Source organism: Solea senegalensis, linkage group LG18 (genome assembly GCF_019176455.1).
Source record: "Solea senegalensis isolate Sse05_10M linkage group LG18, IFAPA_SoseM_1, whole genome shotgun sequence".
NCBI lineage: Eukaryota > Metazoa > Chordata > Actinopteri > Pleuronectiformes > Soleidae > Solea > Solea senegalensis.
The window spans coordinates 10,391,193-10,418,901 of record NC_058041.1 but is presented as its reverse complement, the minus strand read 5'-3'; the positions used below and the strand labels follow the sequence as shown (position 1 = coordinate 10,418,901).

Sequence of the window (27,709 nt, the reverse complement as noted above, 5' to 3'; positions counted from 1 at the left end):
TTTGAAAGCTTAGTGTGAAACGTGTCATAGTTGGTTTAAACAATATCCAGAGTAAATATTAACTGACTGATAATACATTTTCTTGCCTGGTGCGTGTTTGTTCACCATTAAGGAAGACACTTGATAGGGCTGCAGTTGCTTAGTAGTCCTGGTTACAATAGCACAAATCAGTAGTGATAGTAGATACATAATTGTTTAAGTCTGTATGTTGTTTCTGCAGGTTCATCAGATACTGCTCCTGATTCTTAAAACAGTGTATTTATATTATGCCAGTATATTTAGAAAAGCATGTCTCTCACGTTGTGTTAGACAAATTAAATAATTAACAGAAAGGGTCAGAAGAAGTGTCGTTCAACCTAAGGCAAACCTTATGTCACATATTACCTGAGCACATGTTTGTCTGTGTTCACTTGGTATTCTTGCCTCTGGCAGTGGAAACCGGACACCTCCACTAGAGTCCAGAGGAAAACAGAAAAGAGGTTAAAAATGAAATGCTGTATTTGTTTTTCTGTCTCTTGCATAGTGAGCTTTGATACGACTTGATACAACTTTTCTTTTCAAATGTAATTTTATGGTAAAAGTGTTTTTCAAGCCAATACCTTCTATATTAATTTAATTAAGAAAAGCTTGTGTCTAAACTCATGACACAATGGTCAATAATACTGTATATAAACACGCGCGCACCACGTGTACGCGCGCGTGTCTGCGCGTGCATGTGTCTGCCTCCTAACGACAGCAGTCAGTGGTTTTTCTGGTTGATCCGACTGTGTGAGTTCACTGTATTGTAAAGGGAGCCGTGAATCGTACCAGGAGAGGGGGGGTCGATTTGCCGAAATTCTACCTCTCGGGTGCACGTTCGGAGTCTCGGCGACCACACTTTTATCGCACCTTTTACAATTTAAGAGAGATATTTTTTTATTTTTATTTTTTTATTAATTTATTCTTTCCTGTTAGTTTATGGTTTACGTTAACACTCCGGGAGGGCAGAAATGGCGGCCAACATGTACCGGGTCGGAGGTATGTATGTCAATGTGGATCGTTTTTTATCAAACTGAAATCCTTACAGTTTTGCCTCCCCCGGTAGTATTGTGTCTTTGTGTGAGCTTGTTTGCATTTGATAGTGAGGCACTGCTGTGCTGCAACAACATGGGGCATTAAATTTGTGCATAAAGGTGAGAATTTCTAAATATTTGGGATCCAAAATGGGTCAGGCCTCGCGTCTGTCGTGGCCACAGCAGCTAGCCGCCAGCTTGCTAAATGGCTAGCACAAAATGTAAACATTTTTCACTTGCTGACACCTTTGTGGCGCCTTGGAATTCGGACATTTAGACCAGAAATAATGGTAACATTCACGCCGTGCGACTTCTCGCCAGGACGTGGGTTTTAAAGGTTGTTTAATTGTTGCCCCGAACAGTCTGAGGCTGCCTTTGTATTTGCCTCCTCTGGCATGCAGCCATTAGTACGAGCCCTAATTTAGCTAACGTTAGCGACAGCAAAGGCTTTACTCATTACGTTACGGCTGTCAATGTGCCCATATGCCCAATGTTTCTCATACACTTGGTAACCATAGATGCTTGGTATTGCTGCAATGCCCGCCTTCATTTACTGTATGTACAGTTAACGAGCCAGTTGCCTTCAGTGGTTAGCTAGCTTGTTACCAGTCTGCTGGAATTTAGCATCAAATTATTGTCTCGATTCATGGCGTCGTTTCATCGAGGAGTTCAAACCTTACGCCTCTTATGCATACGTACTCGAGTCCCACGTCTTTATTATGACAGCTTCAATGACATTGCTTTTTGACATGTCACTTGAACAATGTGCAATATTGCCCAGGTGATTCAAATTGGCATTATTTACACTAGCGAATCAGCTTCGTTTTAGCCCATCTGTCTGTTGACCAAATGCACAACCTCTGTTGCAGTGCTACTGCTGCATTCAAGTGCTCTCTGTAAACTCCAACTACGTCCAACTGTAACTTATTGGCGCGTTGCCACTTCGATTTGTTTAACCTAACGTCCAAAACACCAAAACTATCTAGTTTTCAGCATCTTTGATACATAAGCTGCTGTTAGATAACATTTGCCATCATTCTGCTACCTTTAATTGAATATGACTGAAGGAATTATAATCTAAATATTTAAAGTAAAGCGACTTATGGGTTCAGCACTAGTGTGGTTGCCTTTACACTGAAAGGGAAGGTTATGTGTATAAGGATGCAAGTTTTCTGAATTTGAAGATGGACAACAGTAACATAATGCACTCGGTGCAACTGAACAGTCACACGTTGACAGCTTTGATATATTTACCTCTTGACTTGGTTGTTTGTGTGTTAGGAATGTAGTAATTACAGCATTCTGGGCAGTACTTGATGGCAGCATTTGCCTTGGACCAGAGTTTTCCAAAGTTACTGTACAATGTCTCACAGGTGTAATTGAACCAGCCTGGATTCCAGTCTCCTTAACCTAGACAAAGTAATAAATAAAGTAAAAAAACACCAGTTTTGTTGAATATGAATGAAAAGTCAACAAGTACGACTTTGCTCCATCCCTATCTTCTGATTTTTTGCCACAACTTGTTACTACTACTACTTGCTTACAGTTTATTCATCAGTTTAATCTTACTCTGCAAAGTTTCTCAAGATGATGAAGCTGTATGTCTATCTGATATAGTGAAGTCATCTGTGTGTTTTTTTTTGTGTGTTGCAGATTATGTTTTTTTTGAGAACTCCTCTAGTAACCCTTACCTGATCCGCCGGATAGAGGAACTCAACAAGGTACTGGCATATTTTTCTCATGTTTTGAGTGTTTATGCTTCTTTTATGCCTGAGGGTGAATAACAAGGATTCCTCTCTCTGTTTGCACCCAAGCCCCTTTGCTATGGTGTGTCTCTGTTGTGTGTGTTCCATGACAATTTCTTTTTTAATATTATTGAAAAAGACAGCCCTTTTTTCTTCTTTCCTAAATCGTATTTATATCATGTGACATACCTTGTAGGAGGTAGTTGTATACATTATTGTAATCTTGTTAACATTGTAGGAGCCCACATGGCTTTAAAATAATGATGTAACATTTATTGCTGGCCTGGTCAGACTGGTTTAGAAAATCAACTCCACCTAATATTTCTTTACCACTGTTTGATAAGTTGTCAAGTAACATCTTTTGACTTCTTGACTTTTGTCTCGCCACGGCACAACTAGGTTGCATCTCCCCTACAAAAAAGTACCTACTCAACATCATTGCATGGCTGAGTGAAACTGCAGTGACTTTGTTTTATATGCGACACACACACACACGAGTGACTAGTGACTTTACCCCAGACTTCTGTAGTTGTTGGCGATTAACCCACGTTTTTAGGATTGTTAAGTAGTTTTAACTTATCTACAATTCGGCACTGTTCGGTTTGATTTCTGTCCTCACGTCTCCAGAGTGCAGCCTCCTACTCCACAGACTACTATCGGCAGCGGTCTGTGATGCCGCTCGCGATCAGCGGCGCTGTCCCTAAATACACCACTCCACTTTAAAAGACTCCTGTTAAATATAGAGGTTTCCCTGGTAGTTGTTGGAGATTAACCCACGTTTTTAGCATTGCTAATTAGTTTTTAATTAGTGGTCTACTGTTAGGCTTGATTTCTGTGTGGGACGTCTCTTCCTGTGACGGGACTCTGGCCAGTCAGTGGCCGGCAGTCTGACCAATCATTGCATAATACCTACTAGTAGCATGCTTGGAACCTCGCCGGAGCAGGTACTAAAAATAGTACCTGGTACCAGGTACTATGCTAGTGGAAACGCTACTTAAACCGTGCTGTGGTGTGGCGAGGCGAGTAGAGCCGGTGGAAATGTGTCATTAGTTAACAACAACACACAACAGCACTTTGTTTCAGCTGTTGTTGTTTTTAAAGTGCTTTATAAATAAAGTTGGATTGGATTGGAACAAGTCATTCTTAAAAGGCAAGTCAAAAAAAGGTTTTATCTGTATTGCATTTGCACAATATTACATATGGCGCTTTTCCACTACATGGTCCTAGCACGACTCAACTCGCCTCAGCACTTCATGGCACGGTTATTTTGCTTTTCGTGAAAGTACCTGGTACTTTTTTAGTAGTTGTCAGACGACTGGCCACCGGTTGATCAGAGTACCGTCACTGGAAGAGGCATAAGTGCGACATCCGACACGAGAATCAAACCTAACATTGCTGAACTGTACGCATTAAAGCATTAAATTAAAGCATTAAATCCTCAAAACGTGTGATAATCTCCAACATTTAGCAAGGAAATGTCTAAAATCTCATCATTTAACAGAGGAGTCTGGTGTTTTTAGTGACAGCATTGCTGAAAGCCGGTGAGTGCGAGCAGCAAGCGGCATCACAACCCTAGCCGCTGTATTTCAGTTCAGTGACTATGTCAGATAGAGTCTGTGCTCCGGTCATGCAGGAAGTACTGAACTAATGTTTTTAATTAACTGATTCTAATGATTCATTACATTGAAAACCACTGCTTTGCACTTTACTGGTTTGTGCGTGTTGTGTGTAAAACAAAGTCATGTCAGTTTCATGCAGCTGTGCTGTGATGGGTCTGCCCACTTGAGGAGGTACTTTATTGTAATGGAAAACCAACCAAATCATGTAGAGTCAAGCCGTGCTGAGATGAGGTGGTACTATAAAATGGAAAAGCGCCTTTAGAGAAATAAATGCCATAAGCAGGTGAGGTGGAAAAGTTGATTCTCATCAATGAAAAAAACAAAAAAACATCCAAAAATAACTTTGGGAGAATATGATTCTGTATAGCCAGAGGAGATTTAAAATTTCAAAAGGGTTTAAAGGTGGTGGATGAAATAAGAGGATTTTTCTGCTGGATATCCTTCACACAACCTTCAAGTGAACACTGTCGTAAAGTTGCATTTGCTTATACAGTGTCTACGTCCTCCCCAAAGCAGATGTTGGAAGCAGTTTTCTGCAACCTTCACATCCATTCACACCCCATCAGTCAGGGTATTGCATAATGGCTGGAGTCTTTTTAAGCTTGTCCGCTTAATTACACAGTGAGACTGTCAATCAATCATTTCATCATTCTGTCACTGTTCTGGTCAGCCTGTCATAGTAGCAAAGCTTGACAGTCACACAAGAACGCCAGGTCTCTTGGGAAATTAGAGATGTGTGCAGGGAGGTGTTGCCACCGCTTTCAGTCATACTGAAACTCTTTCCTCTCTCTCTGTGTCAGACGGCCAGTGGGAATGTGGAGGCCAAGGTGGTTTGTTTCTACAGAAGGAGAGACATCTCCCACAGCCTCATCCAGCTCGCAGACAAGCATGCAAGTGAGTCATCACATATTCAGACTTTCTGTTTGGCAATTTAGTCCATTTGACTGTAATTATAAGAATCATGAATGTAAATCTGGAGTGAAAGTGAAATCACTTCAAATAATAGTACATTAATGTTTTAACAGTTGACCTTTCGCAAACAAAATGCCACATTTAGGTTCTTGTATCATCACTAATGTGATGGTTTACTGCTTTCCTCTTGATTCACATCTATGTACAGTGGTTTGGGGCAATTTATTCACACTGATTTGGACTAAGAAGTATTTTTTCTTTGAATTTTCTTTAAAAATGTATCTAACATTTCTTATCTAAGTGGTCTGATGATGAGATAGTCTTGGTTATCTCACATGTTTAGTTGATAAGTGCTCAGTTTTTAAGTAATAATGCACATTTCAGGACCTTTCTGAAACAAAATGATTGTTAACCATCCATACTGAGATAAAGTGTCATTGGGCTTTCTGCTGCCTGAAGGCAAAGTTCTCTACTCAGCTTGTCCTCTTTTCCCCCTTCATGTCGACTACTGCCCCACAGTAAAGCCATTTAAAGGAATACTTCAACAATTTGCATTTAGCTTTATGTTACTAGAATAGGGGTAGTATTTTTGAAAATTGTGCTTCCCAACCTCAGTTTCCCCTGAGTTGAGAAATATCTTCATTCTTTTTTTTATTACGTGCCCACAAGTGACACTTGGCCCTGTTAACTGTTAGCAAAGATGGCGGACACTGTTTACATTCTGGGAATGAGTTCCCGTCCCCCTACGACTGGCTCTAAAAATTGCAAAATTAGCATTACAGTTTCAAGCCTCGGACCAAGGCTAGGACCAAGTGTCACTGGTGGGCACGCAACAAAAAAACAATGAAGATATTTCTTGACTCAGGGGAAACTGAGGTTGGGAAGCACACTTTTTCAAAAATACTACCCCTATTCTAGTAATTCAAAGCTAAATGCAAATCGCCGCATGTGTCTGAATCTGTCACAACTACAGCCATTCAGCGATGAGGATAATATGAGCATGTTAGGCAGTAACCTGGAATGGGAATACAAATACAAATGTAATGTGTACTCTACTGTGACAGCGGTTTTGTTTATGGTGCCACTGAAATGTAATGTGAACTTTAAAATTCATTTTGAATTGCTCATTCATGAGAGAGAGAGTGTGAAATTGAGTGTCTGTCTGGTTGTATTAAGCTGGAACAAAAGCGGGTGTTGTTGTCATACAGAAGTTTTGTTTGGGAAGCTTTCAGTGCATTTCCACTGATGTTTAACTTGGCGTTTTGCTCACAATAAAACAAAAGAATAAGTTGTTGGAGGAACCAGTGATAAATACCAGCTGGTCAGCAGAGATAGTATTGATGAAGTTTTACAATACCATGCTGTAAAAAAACAACACAATTTATGGCTTTGTTAAGTGCTCTTAGTGGAGTTATTTTGCGGCATTGTATTTTGTCTTTCAAATTGATGAATTATTGCACCTGAGCCAAACATTACACTCCACACAGTTGGATCACAAAATAACGCAACATCCTGCCTACACTTACTAGTAACAAACCATGCAAAGAGTTGAAGATATTGGCCACAGGGATCAACATCTGTAATAATATATAGTTTTATATAATATTTTGTTTGTGACATTGAAAGTTTTTGACTTCCCCTGCTTTAACCCTCTTATGACCATCATGATAATTAGGCTGTCTGAAGAATTTCAGTTAAATTTTTTATGGCTGGAGAATTGTCAAAAAGTGTTTAATGAGTGAGTGCTTCTGAAAGTGAAGATAACTTTCACTTTCAATGCGCTGGTGAATCTTGTCTGTGTTTGGGCGGTTGTTCTGTGGAGGTCCTGAGGGCTAACGTAATGACAAGTATATGGGCGCAAAGCTACATTTCTGTGCTTTCTGATATCCATCCATGTTCTACCACTTTATCCTCCACATGAGGGTCATGGGACCTCAGGGATCTCAGCTGACATAGGGTGAAAGGCGGAGTACACCCTGGACAGATCGCCAGTAGTCATAGTTTTTGAATTTTCTAGATGTCACAAACGGTCTAGGAGTTACAGTAATGAAACGTACGCATACCAAATCCTGTCGGTGCCGAGGGTTAACTTACAACCACCATTACAATTTAAAAGTCAAATTCAACTCTTACAATTCTCATTCAGTGAATTGATAAATTGGACAAAAACACTTGTCTGAGTGTGCTCAGAGGAGGATTGATGGAAAGCTTGCCATCTTGGAAAGAGGGTGGCGTTGTTGTTATTGTTTAAATATGCAGATAACAGTGCACATTTTCTCACCTCTGCACAACCCACGGTCACAGCGTGAAGTCGGCCTGAATGTCAGATTGATGGATTTGGAAAATTATAGCTATGATTCACTTTCTCCATGGTGGATGTTTCCAATGGTACCCAGCCATGCATAAGTATAATGGCTACTTAAAGCATGGAAAATCAGGTTGTTGATTTCGGTAGGGAATGCTGTGCCACATGCAGGTTAGCTAATATAAACTCTCCACACGATAGTATAGTGGTTAGAACTCTCGCCTTGCAGCGAGAAGACCCGGGTTCGAGCCCCGGTTGGAACAAGGGCCTTTCTGCATGGAGTTTGCATGTTCTCCCCGTGTGTGCGTGGGTTCTCTCCGGGTTCTCCGGCTTCCTCCCACAGTCCAAAAAAAACATGTAATGTGGGGATTAGGTAAATTGGACACTCTAAATTGACCATAGGAGTGAGTGTGAGAGTGAATGGTTGTTTGTGAAAAAAAAAAGAAGAAAAAAGAAAAAGCTAATATAAACATCGGGTGCAATAACAGATGATCAGACTGCAGATAATCATAGCATCTGTGACAAATAAGTTAGACAACATTTTGTTAATGGCTTATTGATGATTATGATTACATATGTGCTGAATCAGCTTCAGCAAGCCAGGGAATTCAGTATTTGTGGATAAACAATGTTCTTAAAATGACATTAGTAGTAATGGTCCTCTTTGGTGTCTTTAATAGATGTCAGCAATAGCTTTTCATCACTAAATTCTCTGGAGATATTCTTTAGCTGCCTCTTGTCTTGTGTCTGCCCTTGAATGAGGTTTTTTCAACTGTGCAGCCTTCATTGTCATTCAGATGTAAAAGACAAATGGGGGAGTTGGGCTGAAACCATTTGTGACTTTAACCATCTGTCCGTAATGGATCTGTCATGAGTTAGCCCCTGTCATATTTCTTGTCGTTTTTCTTTGCTGTGCCTTCATGGCTGCCATTTAAGAACATCAGTGTCCTTTGGAGTATGTTGTTGGAAGTCATTTTGTATGCTGTCACTATTTGTGCATTTGCAGAGGAGCTGGAAGAAGAGAAAGAGAACCCAACAGAGACAGAGCTGACAGAAAAACAGAAACACCAGCTTCGCCACAGAGAGCTCTTCCTCTCTCGACAGTATGAGAGTCTACCTGCAACACACATCAGGTATTGTACACGCACTTACTGTCTTCTGTGCACACTGTGCCGCTCATAATCTACAGACATTGCTCATGGATAGTCGGTCATCCATGTCTAATTCACAACAGCTCACAACGTTTTGATTTATATGGTGCTTGTCTTCTCTCTTCTATCTCTATTAGGGGCAAGTGCAGTGTTGCATTACTAAATGAGACTGAAGCTGTTCTTTCGTACCTTGACAAAGAGGTGAGACCACCAAGGGGAAAATCAGCTACTGCTCCTAACCATTTGTTTTGGTCTTGATTAATTGTCACATTAATTATTTTTTAATTTATTATTTGGTCCATATAATCTGTGAAATATAATTTACAAGAGTGTGTACTAGAGTTTCTTAAAACCTAGGATCATTGTGTCAGAATATTCCCATGTCCAGCCAACACTAGGAGAAAAATATTACTTAATACATTATTACATAATTAAATAATTATGTCATTGCTTTTTCTTTTCTTTTCACGGACTAATATTTTTTTATAAGCTGTAGAAACATCTAACTGTTAAATGCAATTTTTCAGATTCACGGTGATGATTTTCTGCTTTAAAACAGCTGGGGATTTTTATGTTTACCTGCAGAATTAAAAAGAGATTCAAGGTTTAGGGTCATACTACATATCTGTAATGAAGATGTGTTTGACATTGGAGCCAGGGCAAAAACCCTGTGGCGAGAAATGTAGAGGCTGATTGTTTGTTTTGGTAATTGTTTTTCCCAGGATACGTTCTTCTACTCGCTGGTGTATGACCCGACACAAAAGACCCTGCTGGCAGACAAAGGAGAGATCAGAGTGGGACCTCGCTTTCAGGCAGATGTACCTGAAATGCTACAAGAGGGTCAGTGGGAAATGCACAAAAGCTGATTCACTCAATATTTGACTTGTGACAGGTTTTGTAAATTTAATTTGTGTGTGAGACGTGTCTCAAAAGGTTGTAGCAGGGAAAGGTAGAATATCTTGCCTTTTTTTCAATATTGAAGAAAATGGCAGCTGATTGAGGTCAATAAAATAAGCTGTTATTTAGTATTGAGTGGTGGAGAGAGACAGTGGGCATTTCTCTTCTGGCTGTTATCATAGCGGTTAGCATTTATTTGTGTAGCAATCCACATTTTTTTCTTCCCCCGACTGGTTATGTGTCTGGCACATCCATGACATCACAATTCACGCAAGGTGACGCAGCAGGAGTAAAAAAAAAAAAGGCTTTACGTAGTTACTACCTTATAACCTGAGTTTAAAAATGTGGATTTTAAGAATGTGGATTCTTTTTCTTTCTTTTTCTTACATTGAGATGAATAAGGACATTTTGTCAGATTGAACTTGGATATGGTTAAAAGATGTTCTCAGCCATTTAAAGTTCATGTTCAGTTCAGTACATCCATGAAACTTGATTTCTTTAAACAGCTAGAGAACAATTTCCAGACAATTGAATCGCAATTACAAGCATGAAATAACCGTGAAGCAGATCACCAGGAATTAAACATTGATTTTCTTTCACTGCCAGTCTGTGACAATCCTGTCATTCTGTCTAAAGCCATTGTCTCTCTGTTCTGCAGGTGAGGCAGATGACAGGGACCTGTCGAAGCTAGAAGAGAAGCTGTGGGATCCAGAGTGTCCACTCACGAACAAACAGATAGACCAATTCCTAGTAGTGGCACGGTAAATCATCTTTCACCTCCAACACCGATAACACCCTGTTTAAATCACTGGTTCACTCTGCAGCTGCAGATAGATGGAATAATTCTTAGTATCAACACTTTATGACCCTTCCTACTGTAAAGGATATTGTTTGTCAACTCCATTGCTCTGCTCTGTTTGTATATGATAATGCAGTAGGAATGCAGTCTGACTGCTAAATAATAAATGGACAGTCTTGCTGTTTTAGAGATGGCTCATACAGTGAGTACAGCTCATTATTTTCACTCTCATTCTTTGAAGGATATGTGATTGTATCACTCTTATTTGATATGTAAAAAGTCAATATCTTAAAATGAATGGCACAAAGATTGTGTTCAATCTTTTAGTTGACACCTTATTTCATGCATCCCAGCCTTTTTGGGTTTGCACTTATCCAGTTTTGTTGTTGTTGTTTTTCTGTAAAACACTTGTTAAAAGAAAACAATGTACCCGACTGAGATTTATAAGATTTATGTATGTGTAATTCATAGATAAAAAGTGTCACCTATATACTTTTTTTTTTTCTTTTCTTCAGGGCGGTTGGGACCTTTGCAAGAGCACTGGACTGCAGCAGCTCAGTCAGACAGCCAAGCTTACACATGAGTGCTGCTGCAGCCTCACGAGATATCACACTGGTGAGTTTGACACAAACACACGTTGAAATAGAATGACCGTTAGATCATTGCTTCTCAGAGTCTGAACATTCATCCAGATGTGAACGGCGAGTCATTCTTGTGCCATTCCATACCTGAAGGACTAGATTTTTGAGTGCAATACTATGTTTTAAGCATCTGAGAATTTGTCATCAGCTCCTAAATTGAAGATTCAAGGAATGCCATTAATTCCTTAGTACACAATTACTGCAACAATTTTAGGCCAGATTATAATTGATTGAATGAACTTGTTGGGACCTTGTGTGCATTGCTTTCATGTTGTCCCAGTCTCAAGAATGTGTGGTACATGCGACATTTTTCCAAGACTGTGTTCCTGTCTAGCAATGTCATGAATTGCACTTAGATTTTTATGGAGATCAAAGTAGCTGTCTTGTCTATGTGTACTCCCATTTGGCTTGAGTGTATTTTGATTTTGAGCTTGTCTGACATGAACTTGAATTTGTTGTCAGATTTTTTTTTTCATGAGTTGAATTTATATTGAGTAAAAATCAATTGAGTAATATGTCTGTGAATCCCTGTGATATATAATAATGTAATGTGTTTCTTGGTTGCAGTTCCATGCGATGGACACACTGCATCGTCATAATTACGATCTGTCCAGTGCACTGAGTGTGCTGGTCCCAGCGGGTGGCCCAGTACTCTGTAGGGATGAGATGGAGGAGTGGAGCGCCTCAGAAGCTGCCATGTTTGAAGAGGCACTAGAGAAATACGGAAAAGACTTCAACGACATTCGACAAGACTTTGTAAGTTCTTCTTTATAACTGCCATTATTATCTCTGGCTTCTGTAGAGTCATATTAGCTAGAATCTGGAGGTTATCAGTCATCTTCTGTAAGAAACAGCCATTGGTTTACCAAAGTGATTTGATGAAACATGTTGCAAGATAAGAAAAAGTGCATTTAGATTGTGTCAAAATCCACTTTTGCTACATTAGCAACATAAAATAAAGGTTGCTGTGCTAGACACATGGTTCAGAGTGTTTGTTCTTCGTGTCTTAATTAAGTATTGCAGCCGTAAGTTGGCAGTTTGACAAAAATGCACCTGAAAATTCATAATTTTAAAATCAACACATTTATGGTGCTGCAATAGGCATAACGGGATTTGCTTTTTAAATATTGGGAATGCCGCTGGATGTAAGATAAGACCTTGATTCATGTTAACCGTAGTCATGTTGTATATATGTAATGCTATAATACCTTTATGCAGAGACTTTATGAGTATCTTGTGACCCTAAAGGGGACCAGTATTCTCTTCCAACTTTTCTTCAAATGGAGGCTTTTTCTGCTTAAAAAGCAGTGTCTGTTGGTAGTTTCACTCTTAATGGAGAAGAGAAGCTGTAGTCAGCAGGACCTCCTTCAATTACTCACCAGGTTTTACTTTAATAAGACAATATTAGTCCGATTAGAACCCAAAATTAGACAGTAATAGACCAATCACTGCTCTGGCTTCGGAGCTTTCCTTTAAATAATTGACCGATAAAAACAGCTTTCATTGTCTGCCATTTACAGTAAACTTGAGCCAATCATTACACTGTGAAAGCTATATATAGAAGTTGCATGTTTGGATGTATTATAGTAAAATGCGTGACCTTTTGAAATTTACTAAGCATACGCTTTGACAGTTTAATGTTATGCTGCAATAGCAATTTGAGATGTTTCTGTGGACTTTGATTCGTCCTTCGCCCACAGCATTTGTCACAATGAAAATCCATTGTAATTGGTTTGAATCCACGCTGACCTCAGCCGTTGCTCTGTGAGGAATGAAATTGCCAATTTTTAGTAGCCACCTTTTAAGCCTGCAGGGGGTAACACTTTTATTCTTTCGAACTTTTCCTTCCCACCACCTACAAACCTATACTGTAGAGAGAAGGTTGGCCATGGGTGTATGTGGTGGCACCAGGTGCTCATGAATACTTATTAAATGTGTGAATCACTGTGTATGTCCATGTGTGTGTTTTCATCCGATACTCGGAACCAAAGCTGGTAGCTTTCAGTCTCTGTGGTTGCGATGCCTCTCTCCCTCATGAATATATATGAAGGCTTTTGCACCCAGATGGCAGGAACATGAGATATTAATATCATTAATTTACTCTCTGTCTACACCCTCACCCCAACCCCCACCACTACACATCTTTATTCTTTCCTCTTGTGAAGCTGCCATGGAAGTCTCTGACCAGTATCATAGAGTACTACTACATGTGGAAGACCACAGACAGATATGTGCAACAGGTGAGAATGATTATTTCTTTAAGCAGCTTTCTGCAATGATGTTGACATTTTGGGATTACTTCTTGTTTAAACTTAAACTAAGTTAAACTGAGTTTAGAAAGCTTCCTTCTATGAGAGCCACAGAGATTATGCAGCTGTTGCAGCTTAGTAGAAGAGAACAGTGTGAAATTGATGTAGGAAAGGTGAACTGAATTTTGTTTTAGGAAATGTTTAGAACTCAAGGGTTATCAAATCAGAGGATGTACATGTTTAAAATGGTATGTTAAAGTGTTAGCTGATCTGACAAAAATAACAGTTCATAGTAAATCTAAATTTTTCTTGTAGTTCAGCTTTATATGTTCTCAATGGTAGTTATCTGTTAATGTCACGTCATTCAGAAAGGATATGGCACCACAATTCTATTTTCTGGTTGCTTAATTATCAAGGTTGTTGTCAGTACAGTAGATTTATTTTGTAACTGCATTAATGACTCCACCTATCCTTTGTTTTTCTCTGAGCAGAAGAGACTGAAGGCAGCAGAGGCAGAGAGCAAACTGAAGCAGGTTTATATCCCCACTTAGTAAGTCACCATTTTAATATTCAGTCACTATTATTGCTGTAATTGTCACTGCAAGATTATAATGATTGTTGATAGTCCTGCAGAAAGCAGCTGTTGTGTTTGTGTTTCTCAAATCTCCACCTCCTTTTTTTTTTTTCTTCTTTTTTTTCTGACAGTAATAAACCCAACCCCAACCAGATCTCAATGACCAATGGCAAGATGGCGACAGTGAATGGAGCGGGCCCCGGGGTCTATCATGCAGCAGGTGGCGGCAGAGCCTGCGAGAGCTGCTATAGTGAGTTTGATAGTCTGTCATTATTTATAAGGGTGAGGTAGCTAAACATTGTTCTGAATTGAAACTGTTTTTAGATCTATAAGAATCAGGAATGCTTTATACTTCTTGGTTCCTGTCAGCAAAGTTTGGACCCACTGTGCTACCCCACAGTATGTCTTCTGTAAATTATACATTTTCAAATAACAGACTTGGATAAAATAAAACTTCTTACATTCAGAATGAGATTAGAATAGAAAATAGTAGAACAGAACATGTAGAATAGAAGGAATTAGCTGCATCCAAGTTCTGAGTAAAGTCCTGTGAATCATAAAATATCAAGCAGTTGCTGGTTTTTCCCTGCAACATATCAAGGTTACACTTTCTTGCACAACTAATATGTTAAAAACTGGACTTGGGGTTGGCATAATTTTAACCAGTCCATAATATATACTTTTATGCTGCCGACACATACACTGTATGTGGGGACAGTGTTTCTTGCAGTTTGTTATTCACTGTAGGTGCTCCTCTCTGCAGTCAATATCTCTGTAGTCAATAGCATCTTCTGTGACTCCCCTTTGTGTATTGATTTTGATCAAATAATTAAGGGAGAGGGCAGCGATGTGTCTTGAGACCATTTTACTTTTCTTTTCTTTTTTTACCCGTGGTGCCTCAGACAAGCAGTAATGCATTTTGTACATCAACAGCCATGCAGTCGGCCCAGTGGTACTCATGGGGGCCTCCAAATATGCAGTGTCGTCTGTGCGTATCCTGCTGGATGTACTGGAAGAAGTACGGGGGCCTGAAGATGCCAAGCAGAGCAGAAGCCCCAGAAGAGAGGACCTCCCCGGCTCCAGTGACCACTGTAAGTTTAGCATCTTACATATTAGCTTTTAATAGCTCTTCTTCACGCCCCTTCTGTTTTACTGTTGGAGCCTGTGTTCTGGTGTGAAAATGACCAGTTTATTTCTGTGCATCCACAGCATATACTGGGCTTCTATGTCTATGTCTGGTACTAAAAAAACACTCAGTTTGCACTTCTCGGTTTATAATGATGTAGTGTGAAATAGAAGTGTAAAATATTTTCCATGAAATTATATATATATACATAATTTTTTTTTTTTTACCAACTTCCATTATGTTTCTGAGCACACATTTTGACAAAAGCACAGTTGTTACCATGGAGTGAGTTATTTCACAGCCTTAATGTACAAAATACACCCTCCACCTGCAGTTTTATAATATCCAGTCAGTGGACAGTTGCTTTAATACAGATTTGTCAGATAACCTTGTGATAAGCTCTGCCTCCCCCATCTTTAACATATAAGTTTTTTTCTGGTCAGTTATCGCCATGGGTGTGTTTAATTGTCTTTTAGTAGTTGTTATAGCAGTTATCCCTGAGGGATTCAACTTGGTGTTTCAGTGTCTTAAGGAGAAAACAGCAGAGCATTGCTGTATCCCTCTGAAATTCTATAATTTGTTGCTAAATACTCATGACTACTGCAAACCAGAAAGTGACAGTGCATTTCGTCAAATTTAGGCATCATAACTTTTAAAATAACCGTTGAAAGTTGAGTCAGCACATAGCATTTAATTTACATTTCTGACAGCAAGATTTATCATTGGCTGTTTTCATTTAATAGTATTTAACTGGCAGGCTGAGCATTGCTCACATAATGCATGCCTTTTTTATGACCATGTATTTAAAATCTGGAATATAATAGACAAATATGTACAACTCTCAACTTGTAAATTTAATTGCACATATTAAACAATTAGTCTTTTGACATGAAACTACTGTAAATTATATATATTAACTGTAGGTGTTATAAAATATACTAGACTATAGAGCAAGTATATTTTTAACTTTTGTGCTTTTGTTATAATCTTGACTAAATGGAGATACACTTGATAGACATTTTTTGACCGAAAAACAAGAAAACATTACATTTTTTTTATTATTTTTCAAAGCACCTAAAACACTGCACCAGTAAACTTGTATTCAGTGACCTTCTCTCTGTTTCTCCCTCCTTCTTTCCCAGGAGTCTCGTCCTCGAGGTCATGGTCCTCGCCAGTCCAACCACATGGTGCCGATGCGAAACAGTGGCAGCCCCAAGTCCTCCATGAAAACCAAGCAGGCCTTCCTGCTGCAAGCCACTCGCCTCACCAAGCTGGCCCGGCACATGTGCCGTGACATCATCAAGCTGCGCCGCGCTGCGCGCCGGCCCTTTATCCCCATTAACTGTGGGGCCATAAAGGCAGAGTGTAAGAGCTCATTCAATTCCTCCTAACTTCTGCCGCATGGACACACACACACACACACACACACACACACACACACACACACACACACACACACACACACACACACATACACACACACACCTGCAGATAAAACGCAACATAAGCATACACTCACCATCCATTCTCACCCTGACTGCCCCACCATCACACCCCATTTCTGCTTGTCTCCGCCCCCAAACCCCTGTTGGTCTCCCTTTCTGTTTTTATTATTATTGTTATATTATTATTTTGGTTTTTGTATTCTCCCCTCCCATTTTCCAATAAAGACTGTCTGTCCTCATAACTATGAGTTTTGATCATCTTTTCATTCATAGACCTATTTTTTATTATTTTTGTCTGTTACATTATCTTAGTCGATGCGAGCTGAAATCCACTGTTGAAATTATACAAAATTTTATTGGACAAATGTGGCTATTCTACAGAAATAATACATAATAACTTACTTTGCTCCTGTCCCTAACGGTTAGCGTAATAGGAACTAATATTCTAGTCTGAGCCTTATATTTGCTGAAGGTAGATGTAGAGAAAATGTATTTTACTAAGAGAGGCTCTATTTTGCACAGCACTCTGGGTAAAGGCGTTGCCCACTCTGTGCTGTCATGGCACGTTGCCTCAGCCACAAATGTTTATTGTAAATAGCTTCACTGTGTTTACCATTACCTTTTGTTAAAACATTTTTTTTATTATTATTATTTTGTTTTTTTGTCCTCATGCTGTTAATCATGTGTTTTTGTGTGTTCTGGACAAAATGAATGAACTGAAAATAAGCTTTGGACAGATGAAACTTTAAAGAAGCTGAAGAATTTTCTTTGGTACAAGTAATAACTACAGTAGCTGTTTTTTTGCTACTGGATTCATCTCACCATCCCCCTCCCCATTTACCAGGCCATACGAAGTCATCTCCTGAACTGGACCATGGTGTCTTTATCACTCAACTGTTCTCCTGTGTTCACATCATTCAATATTCTCATGCCTCCATCCTGTTGCTTCCTCTGTTTTGTAAATCCTGCAGCCAGGATTTGCCGCTCAGAACCGCCCCACAAACTTTGCCTCCTTGTCCTTCCATTTCCTTCCAAACTGCTGCAATATTCTCGTCTTCTACCTCTTTTTTGCTCTTTTATTTCATCACTGTGTGAACGTGAGAGTAGACCTCCAATAAAGTCACACCTGAAAGCATCTCTTCCGAGTCCTTGTGCTTCATGTGTCCATGTGATCTGTCCATCAACTCCACCATACCCTAAAGGAGCCACAACGCCAACCACAACCCCCTCCCAGCATACACTCGACATCCAGTGCCTGCTTTCATAACGCCCTCATATTTTTGATGTATGTGTGTTTACAGTATGTTTGTGTGCATGTGTCAGCATGTGCCGATGGTATGTGCATGTGGGAGATTTGTTTTTGTGGTCATGCCGTCCCTGGCAGCAAGTCACCCTATTATTACCTCAGTCATTTGCTCAACATTGATTCCCGTGTCTACATTCATTTGAAACAAGGTCATTTACACAATCATTGATGCTCATTATCCTCAACTGATTTTCCTCAAAATTTGACTTTGTTTTAAATTGCATGCTTCTGTGAAAGGACTAGAGAAAGATTTCATGCAGTCTAAAGAACACCACTGGTTTGTAAATGGGTGTGTGTGTGTGTTTAGACATGTTAAGGGTGTCAGAATGGCAGGGGACCCGCCTACCCAAAACCAGAGCCGCCCAAAGGAGCACTCTGACCAGTGTCCTGCAATTTCTAGGTAATTCACGACATCTACTTTGTAAAATTTAACCACAATCTGTCCAACTTTTCTCTGTTTTACTAAATATTTGTGTCATATAAGTAATATATAGATGGGTCTGTAGGAGCCAGTTGATGCAGCTCCACTGTGGTGTCTCTTTCAGAGTCCCGTCCAGCAGCCCACGCCCCTCGCTCCCACCGCACCCCCGGGCTGCAGACACCTCCTCCGCGGCGCCTCCTCTCTTCCCTCCCACACGGCCCCCATGGCATGCTGGGAAAACGCAACTACCATCACCACAGCAGAGCTGAGCCAGACAGGCGCTCAGGTAAACACAAAAACATGCTTTTCTTATATTAAAAAAAAGAAATGCATTTGAACTGACTTGCAGCTTGCACAGAACAGGTTTTTAAATTCTGTTCAAATAAATGATTTAAATGGAAAAATCACCCCTTCTCTCTTTAATCCAAGCTATTTCTCATGCTAATGAACCTTGGCGATCATGCAGTGTTGATAACTAATGTTCTTTTCACCAGTTTGCTTGATAAAGTCAAATTAGTGGAGGTACTGCCTGGAGTTGATAACCTTTTCTTCTAATTTCTTATCTAAACAAGCTCATGGGAGAGAATGACAACTAATTCTAATGAAAACGAGTCAGCAGATAGGGGTCATTTGTATAATTTGGATGATTCACCTTCATTCTGACACACTTTATTGGTAACTTCATTATTTCTGCTGAAATTGAAACACCATCACATGTTGCACCACTTGCATTAAGGAAAAGTCATTAACTAATCAATACTTTTCAAAACTGACAGATTCCCTCGTGCATACTTAGCATTTTTGTCTCACTGCCGTGGCTTTGTTATTGCAGAGAACCCAGGTACAACAGGTGGACCCCTCCTGGTACGTGTCTTGTTCTCTCGCCCTCTCTCGCTTTTATTTTTCCAGCCAACTGTGAATTTAATTCTGACTGAATCGCTGCCTGTTGTAGATTTGATAATATTTAATTTTATGTCTGCAGCACAACGGCCGCAGCAGCAGCAGCGGAAACACCCGAGGTGGAGTGATGATCCGCAAGAGACGCCCTAACTGGATCGATGCCCCTGATGATAGCTTCTTCCTCGTCACCCGGGAGACCAGGTAAGCAAAGGTGACCCTTTTCTGACCTCTGATTGGCTGATTGTGTGTTTGTGTGTGTACATGTGTTTGTTACCTCTTTAGGACCTATTATGGCATAAACACTGATCTTGTCAGACCAAAACCTGGTCCTAATGAAGCAGAATGTTATTTCTGAGGAACTGATTTAGTTTAGAGCGAATATATATATTAAGGTTAGGGTTAGGCATTAACTAGTTATGGTTAAGGTTAGGGATAACATAACACGGTGTCCTTAGAAGAGTAGGTGGACAAACATGTGTGTGTTCACACACATATTGAAACGACAATAGATACAGCGCAATACAAAAATCATTAAATAAATCAAAATATTTCTGGCGAAGTGTGAATTCTTATCAGAACACAATCTACCAGCTGTTCAAGCATCACCAACGATTTGTTTGTTTTTCTTCTTTTGAACCAAGTGGATTTTACAGACTGATGACCAGTGTGTTCAACACAAAAGTGGATTCAGTCATTTTCCTGCAACAGTAATTGCCTTTGACATGAACATAATTTCATGCAAACCTCTCAAGTTATCAAATAAAACCTATAGTTTCCTTTGCAGGAATGGCACTATGACTGCAAAGATATGAGCCCATTGCCTTACAGAATCTAATTCAATAAATTATTTAGATGCACCGCCGGTAAAGCTTGTTATGGCGTGATGCCATAGACACACAATATTATGCACACAGTGAGTCAATGTTAGCATGTCTGTATGTGAGAGAGGAAGATGTTCTTCTATTAAGCCGTGGCGCCTGGGCCTCACAGCAGTCCTCAGACTGCCGGGACTAAAATTAGAGCAGCTAACTGGTGCAGATGTGCCAGAGAGCAGCCAGACACCGCTGGTCCCTGAGTGGAAATATCATTACCACATTAACCACTGCTGCACTCATGTGGATCACTCACTCACCACCAAGACACCATGGCAAAGAAAGAGAGAGAGAGCGAGCATCATTCTGCATACCGTGTGCTCTCGCTCTCCTGGTAATGACAGTTAATCGTTATCTGAATAAAAGATATTAATTGATCTGCTCTGGAAGACTGCTGCTAATAAGAGAATATCAAACTCCTCTCTCTCTCTCTCTCTCTCTCTCCCTAAACTAAACAGACTTAATTTGTCTCAACATGAAGGCATTTCTCCCACATTTTAAATTTCAAGGGAAGCAAAAGAGACAAAAAAATAGACAAAAACACTTGCCTTGGCATGCACACAGCATAAATAAATAACAACTCAAACTGTTAATTGCTAAAATGCTAAATATAAGATTGGAAAAATGCAGAGCATCAAGGGACCTACAACAAGTCAACAAATTATCACAGTTCATTCTCTGGGAAACAAATGTTTGTGACAAGTTGTGTGTTGTCAGGCTCACCCTCTGGGGACCTTGAAGATGTGTAAACAAATAATTAATTGCTAATAGTCCAACAATTGTTGTGATATTTCAGTCTGGGCCAAGGACGTATACATTTTTAATGCTGTAGACAGCAATTCCACTTTGTGCACATGATACAGCATGTGATTTACAGTGTATACATTTATTTATACCTTTTTCCAAACGTTGTTATGGTTCATGAGTTTCATTTTTCTTCACTGACATTTAATACACCTAGGAACAACCAAGTATGTAGTTAGTGCCCAACAATTGCGGATTGTATTATAAATAAGTAAAGTACATAAAGAGTTTATTTACTGAAATCTCTGGACAAATATTACAGATGTCACTTTAAACAGAGAATAACACTAAGATGAAAATTAAATTGCAGTATGCAAAACAATAACAAGATAACATAGAATTCAATAAAAGGCTAATTCAGAAATAACTTTGTCAGGTGCTGTTGAAGACATGTGACTCATCATGCGAGACATAAAATGAGATATATATTAATGCTAATGGAAATGCAATGACAACACGTTGGGCTGCACTGTGAGACACTAAGTGAAACATAATGAGGTTGCATTGCATATACACATACAAACAGAATATTTTTCTGTAATAATGACAGAGAAAAGTAGACATACATGTACACATGTGGGGACATGCCGTCTCTGGGAATGAAGCAAGCAAAGTTCACCACCGACTGAGGACAATGAGCTGACACAGCTGACAAAAGAACAACACACATTATTTAAGTGATCAGAAAGATGAAATTATTCAATATTTGCAAAACCAAAGTCAGTTAATGCGGACATGTGGAGCAGAAATTAGTGTTCTTTCCTAAACCACTAGTCCCAACACCTTAGATTCAGCCACATATGTAACCAATGGTGTCACACACAAGAAGCCAGGGCCGCAGCACAAAATCTTTTGGAGGCAGTCTTCAGTTTTTATCTCTGACAGATTGTGAATAAAACAAAGACACCACGGCCGAAATGTGGGAGACACTGGGCTTATATACACAGGGGGCAGCTGGGGCATCCACAAAAACAGACCATGGGGAAACGCACAACTAAAATAAAAGTTCCTCATGCCTGCAAAAAAACAATGGGCAGCAAAACAAATTTAGTGGAATTATTTATAGAAAATATTCAAAATATATTGCACACATTAGCACATTAAAAAAAGAAGAAAAATCATTGTAATATGTATGTTAATATGTATACATATATACAGTATATATTTATAGAGAGAGAAAAACAATTAATTGTAAAGTAAAGAGATTTTTTTCTAAATGTTTTCCTTTTTGACTGTGCTCGGCATAAGGACATAAGGAAGTTTTATTGTCATTGTGCTTCCACAACAAATATTAAAAACTGAAAATATATTTATTAAAATTGCAGCAATAAATGATATGAAAATAAGTAAATAATTTAAAAATAGACAGATAAAATAGATAAGAGCAGCAGCTGTATAAAGTGCATTTTGGAGTTAAAGTAAGATATTGCACAGATAGCACATAAGATTCACTGGGAACAGAATGGCTGAGGAAGAGCCAAACAGAAATGTAAATGTGACAGCTTGTTGTGTTTGAGAGCAGAGTCACATGTTTGCTGTTGTCCTTACCGAAGACCAGCTGAACAGACACACAGCTTTGTTGCACGATGCACCACCGGAGCTAAATCTTAATTCTGCTCTGAACATATCAGCTTGTGTACAAGCCGGGAGAAGAGCACAATGCAGAATACGCTGTATTTAGCCTGAAGGATGTTGTGTCAGGATGCACAACTGTTGTATGAGAAGGTGCTTGAGAGAACATCTCAGCTCTCTTACCCTCTTACACACATCGTTTCATACATATTGATGCACTTTCTGGAAACAAAACATGTAAAATTCTATAGTTGTGAAAAATTAATTAGTGTAATGGATACAAAAGAAGGCCATTGGTTGCATAACAAAAGAAAATGATGATCTATATGCGGGTATGTGTGAAATAGAAAGTGCGAAGTAGAGCCACCTGATGATTCACCTCTGAGGACACCTTTCATCTGACACCTCTGATCACTGCTGTGACATTACCTTTAGACTTGTAACATGTTATTTAAAACCGTGGGGTTACTGCCACTCTGCCATTTTCTTATATTCTCATACTGCTTATGACTGTGGAGATGGGGCATGTTTGTATGCATTGCATATGTCTTATACATATTATATAGATCTTTATTTCCCATTTCTACACGTTTACATATAGTGTACAGCACAAAAATAAAAGAGACCATGACTGTACACGTAAGAGGGTATATACATTATACACTGTCTCTCATCTATTGATTGCGTTGCAGCCACATAATGTACATAGAGTCTCCATAAGTAATCCGGTGCACATTTTAGCCACAGCAGGGATCTGAACGGAACTGATGTGTTTTCCTCTTTGTGCTGCTGCAGCGAGAGCAGAGGGAGAATATGAGAGCAAATATAGTGGACTGTTAATGACCGCCTATAGGGAACAATGAATAATCATGTGTACATTCTGGTTATGTATCTTACGTTTGTCTCCAAATGGATTCCATTTGCGGTTTAGCAGTGGCGGCTGCTAAAAAAACGTTCCTCTCACAGGCTGGAAATTACCACTGAGCCCATTTATAAGCCTGAAAATCATGCAGAAACGTGCGTCTCTCTTACTTCAGAGCAGAGGTAGATACTGATGCACAGAACAGAAGACACCATCAGTGAAATTAGTTCCTCAGTGGCCCGGAGCCTCGGTATGGTGTCCTTAAACCTGAACTTTTCTGCTCGCATTTAATCACTTGGAGCAACTTAATTTCACCCGCTCTCTTTATTAGTTTCTCCGTCATTGTCTCACATACAGCAGTTATTACAGGTGAACACTTTCATGTGAAGCCATTGCTCATCACAGGAGGTGCACTGAACACAACACAAAACTAGATGTTCATTAAGCCCATGTTGAGTAACTGCAAATGTTTTTACAGTTATGCCATCGAGTGATTAACTATCAATAATTCAGTCGCAGACATTATTGTCAAACAGCTGTTGGACCAATTATATTATCTGACAAAAACGCAGACAAAATGAATGGCCACGGTAATAATTACCCAGAAAAACTGAGAGCATTAAGCCTGTGGTCGGCCTTCTATAAATAATATATTCACACAAACATTATCCACAGGCTCAGCTGCTGTCATTTGTTCAATATAAAGATTTAAGCATAATATTTCAGCTATGGCACGTTTTTTTATGCTGCATTATTGAAAACTCGATCAGCCAAATGCTGCGTTGAGATATGTTTCCTGATGATGTTAATGAGCTTCTCTCATGTCGCTTAACAAAACTTGATCTGTCATAATTAAAGCAGCTTGCTTTTTCAAATAAAGAAAATGCTTGAAAATAATACCAATCAAATACATGCACACATTTGCGTTTGCAAAAATCACTAACGACAAACAAAATGTTGACAATAAACAATAAACTAAACAGACCTCATTTGTCTCAACGTGAAGGCATTTCCTCACTATTATCATTTATGAGATTAGTTAATACTTACTTAATAAATGTGGTGTTTTGCTGATTTTCTATTGTTATTGCTGAACATTAAAGGACAATCAACCATGTTGGCCTAAAAGATGCAAATAGAAGTTCATGTCTGACCTTGGAAACAGTGGCATATAGTGATATAAAAGTCTCTGACTTCTTATTATGCAGAGTGGTTAGTAACAGCTCCAGGTTATGTATATGATGGGTTTGATTTAATTAAGGCATAAATGAGGACATCACTTTTAATGAGCAGCTTGTAAATGTTAATGACTAGTTTTAATTAGTCGTTCCTGGAGCCATGAAGTTGTAGAACAAAAATAAATGAAAGCACAAAGTGAGAGATAAACCATCCTGCCACAAATTTAAATCAAGATTGTTATGTGTCTGGTCGCTGCAGATATATTCTCCACTGCTTGAATGAATGGTAATATTATTATGTTTTAAAGTTTTATTTTATATTTTCCTTCTAGTGGATTTGAAGGTCCAGTGTGTAACATTTGGGAGGGTTTTTCTTGGCAGAAAATGTTTGTTTAGGTGTTTGAAAAGCTTTAAGGTGTATGTCAGTCAGTCAGTCATCAACTACCGCTTTATCCTCCTCCAGAGGGTCGCGTACCAATCTCAGCTACATGGGGCGATAGGCGGGGTACACCCTGGACAGTTGGCCAGTCCATCGCAGGGCCACACACTGATAGAGACAAACAACCATTCACTCTCACACTCACTCCTATGGTCAATTTAGAGTGTCCAATTTACCTAATCCCCACATTGCATGTTTTTGGACTGTGGGAGGAAGCCGGAGAACCCGGAGAGAACCCACGCACACAGAGGGAGAACATGCAAACTCCATGCAGAAAGGCCCTTGTTCCAACCGGGGCTCAAACCCGGGTCTTCTCGCTGCAAGGCGAGAGTGCTAACCACTACACAACCGTGTGGCCTTAAGGTGTATGAAAGCTTTAAAATAAAAATAATTCGTTTTTTATAAGAATAAACATTTTATATGTATAAAATATTATACAGTAAATTATATTGCAAGGGTCTTGCTTGCTGCCCTCTTGCATTGCCATGTTTCTACAGCAGTCCAAATTGACAAATCAGTAGTTCCATGATGCACTTGGGTTTGGCGTGTTTCCACTAACGCGACTCTGTGTGGCACAGAACGGCACGGCATGGTTATTTGGCTTTTCCATTAGTGATTGTATCTGGTATTTTTTTAGTAGTAGTGCCATCATAGGAAGAGTCATGAGTGCGACGTCCGACACAAGAATCAAGCCAAACAATGCCGAAATGGAGATCAGTTAAAAAGACCTAACTTGACTTAATCCTGAAAACGTGGGTTAATCTCCAACATTTAGCCATGGAAATGTCTAGAATCTCATCTTTTACCAGAGGAGTCTAGTGTATTTAGCGATAGCACTGCTGAAATCCAGCGACTGCGAGTGACGAGTCGTATCACAAACGCTGCCACTGTATTTCAATTCAGTGACGGTCATGGAGGAAGTATGAGCAAATCTTTTTAATGAACTGATTCTAATGATTCAGTACATCGAAAACAACTGCTCTACATGTCACTAGGCACGCGTTTGTGTGTCGCCTATCAAATGAAGTCACGGCACTTTCATGCAGCCACTGGTACTATATTGTAATGGAAAACCAACCAAAACCGTGCAGAGCCGAGCTGAGCTGGGACCATGTAGTGAAAACACGGCTTTAGTTACAATTTGCTGTTGATTTCATCATTTGATGTCACTCATTCTTACACACTGGACCTTTAAAACGGAACCAAAATGCAGTACTTGAGTGTACCAAAAATGTAACCACTGTATCCAAGGTCAAGAACTCACTGATAGTAGTTTTGCATCGTTGTACTGTATGTTCTCCTGCACTCATGTCCTTTCATGTCTCCGCGTCCCCAGGAGGGCCAGACGGCTGCTCTCCCGCTCTCAGCTGAGGCACGCCTGCCGGCAGCCATGTGAGCAGATTACCCTACGCAGGGTCTCCCAGGGCCCTCCGCAGGGGCTCGTCCTGGCCCCTCCACACCCTCACCCCAGCCTGAGGATGCGAGGCCCCATCGTCATCCATGACTGACCGGACACTGACACTGCGGACTCTACACTCACACCTGCATACACACTAACCCAATCCCACCTCATACTGCCCTCCTTTGCTTTGAAGTCTTGAATTCACATTTATAATCCTCAAAGACACTTAACGCTGATGAGCCATGATGCAATAGAGGCATAAAAACTGACCCGACTGCAAGTGCTGCCTGTCTGAAATCCCCTGGGAGTGTGCGTGTGAGTGTGTGTGTGTGTGTGTGTGTGAGAGACTGTGCCAACAACAGGTGAGAATGTGGGGGGAAGGTGACGCGTGCTGTTGTTAGCTCTTATGGATGAATGTAATGATGTGACCTTTGTGTTGTTGGTGAATTGTTGTGAAGTTTAATCAGTTTGTATAAAGTTATTTTGGGAGGCGGCTAGGGATGGGGTGGGGGTGGGGGGCCATGGGGATTAGTCTAGGATGGGAGGGACGTGGTTTTCATTCGTGAAGGGTATGTGATCTTTGGAAGCAAAAATGTCCGACAATAAAAAATAAAAATGCACTGACTGAACCAGCGGCCTTTAAAGGAAATAACTGCTGATCCCCCACCCGTGCTTCATGCTCATCCTGAAGACTACATCAACGAGCTGGAGCCAATGTTGAAGAACAACATCCTGCAGACGTTATTTAACAAAAACCTTGCATAAAGCCGTTAGTTAATCATGACCACTCTGCAGGCTTGGGAATGGAACATGGCAGGGAAACTGAGCGTAGAGCTATGCCTCCCTCATCGACCGGTGTATAATATGTTGTATATCTCATTACAGCACTGTAAATCTACTCATCCTATTTCTATGGGCGACTGTATCTACCTAGCCCTTACTTGGGTACTAAAGCAAAGCTTCTTTTGCAGCAGAAAAGGGCATGGATCCATCATATTTCACTCAAGGCTGTGATGTAACGGCAATGTTTTGAGGCAGAAATAAGCATATGCATTTTGCTATTTGCTTAGGACATCTATTTTGGGCATTGCTTTTCGTTATTTTAAGCTGCCAGTCAGGTTTTTGCTGTTTCCAGACTTCTTTTTTTTGTCTCTATCTCTCTCCCTTGCTTCATGACAGCATTGCCAGATGGCCTCAAAACGTTGCTGGTTGACCCGTCCAGCTACCCGGTGTGTTCAGTTCTGAGTTTTTTAAACTGACATCACCACCGCATGTCTCTGAGGCGCAAGAGCCTCCGCTGGCCAGTGGGTCATGTGATTTCTTCTCTTTCATTCAGAATGTTTATGTTAGTGTTTCCTGTATGTCTTGTGTTGAATTATGAATATGCTGAGAACAATAATGATAATAATAAAAAGAAAAACAACAACGCAGTGCCAGA

At 39.9% G+C, this 27,709-nt stretch overlaps 1 protein-coding gene across 4 annotated transcripts; it reads left to right on the top strand.

Moving 5' to 3' along the window:
* Positions 1-722: 722 nt before the first annotated feature.
* Positions 723-27,709, top strand: mta3 (metastasis associated 1 family, member 3). Of its 4 annotated transcripts, none has more exons than XM_044013822.1 (19): positions 723-1,017; positions 2,706-2,773; positions 5,217-5,310; positions 8,640-8,766; positions 8,922-8,985; positions 9,507-9,624; positions 10,340-10,442; positions 10,996-11,095; positions 11,689-11,877; positions 13,287-13,361; positions 13,862-13,920; positions 14,076-14,194; positions 14,878-15,035; positions 16,213-16,435; positions 18,129-18,221; positions 18,367-18,528; positions 19,075-19,106; positions 19,225-19,343; positions 26,206-27,709. In XM_044013822.1, exons 1-19 carry the CDS (start codon positions 990-992, stop codon positions 26,375-26,377), a joined length of 2,103 nt encoding a protein of 700 aa, XP_043869757.1. In that variant the 5' UTR covers positions 723-989; the 3' UTR covers positions 26,378-27,709. The 4 variants fall into 4 exon arrangements, 3 of the variants coding, with proteins under 3 accessions (XP_043869757.1, XP_043869758.1, XP_043869759.1); XM_044013823.1 differs by having other exon boundaries at positions 724-1,017; positions 19,225-19,353; positions 26,206-26,268; XR_006358242.1 differs by lacking the exon at positions 19,075-19,106 and having other exon boundaries at positions 725-1,017; positions 26,206-26,546.

Excerpts from the sequence above, each read along its gene's own strand:
- mta3 (XM_044013822.1), top strand. The coding sequence starts at position 990 with ATGGCGGCCAACATGTACCGGGTCGGAG. Across the intron at positions 9,625-10,339 it reads ACCTGAAATGCTACAAGAGG|GTGAGGCAGATGACAGGGAC; the intron begins GTCAGTGGGAAA and ends TCTGTTCTGCAG. Across the intron at positions 13,921-14,075 it reads CAGGTTTATATCCCCACTTA|TAATAAACCCAACCCCAACC; the intron begins GTAAGTCACCAT and ends TTTTTCTGACAG.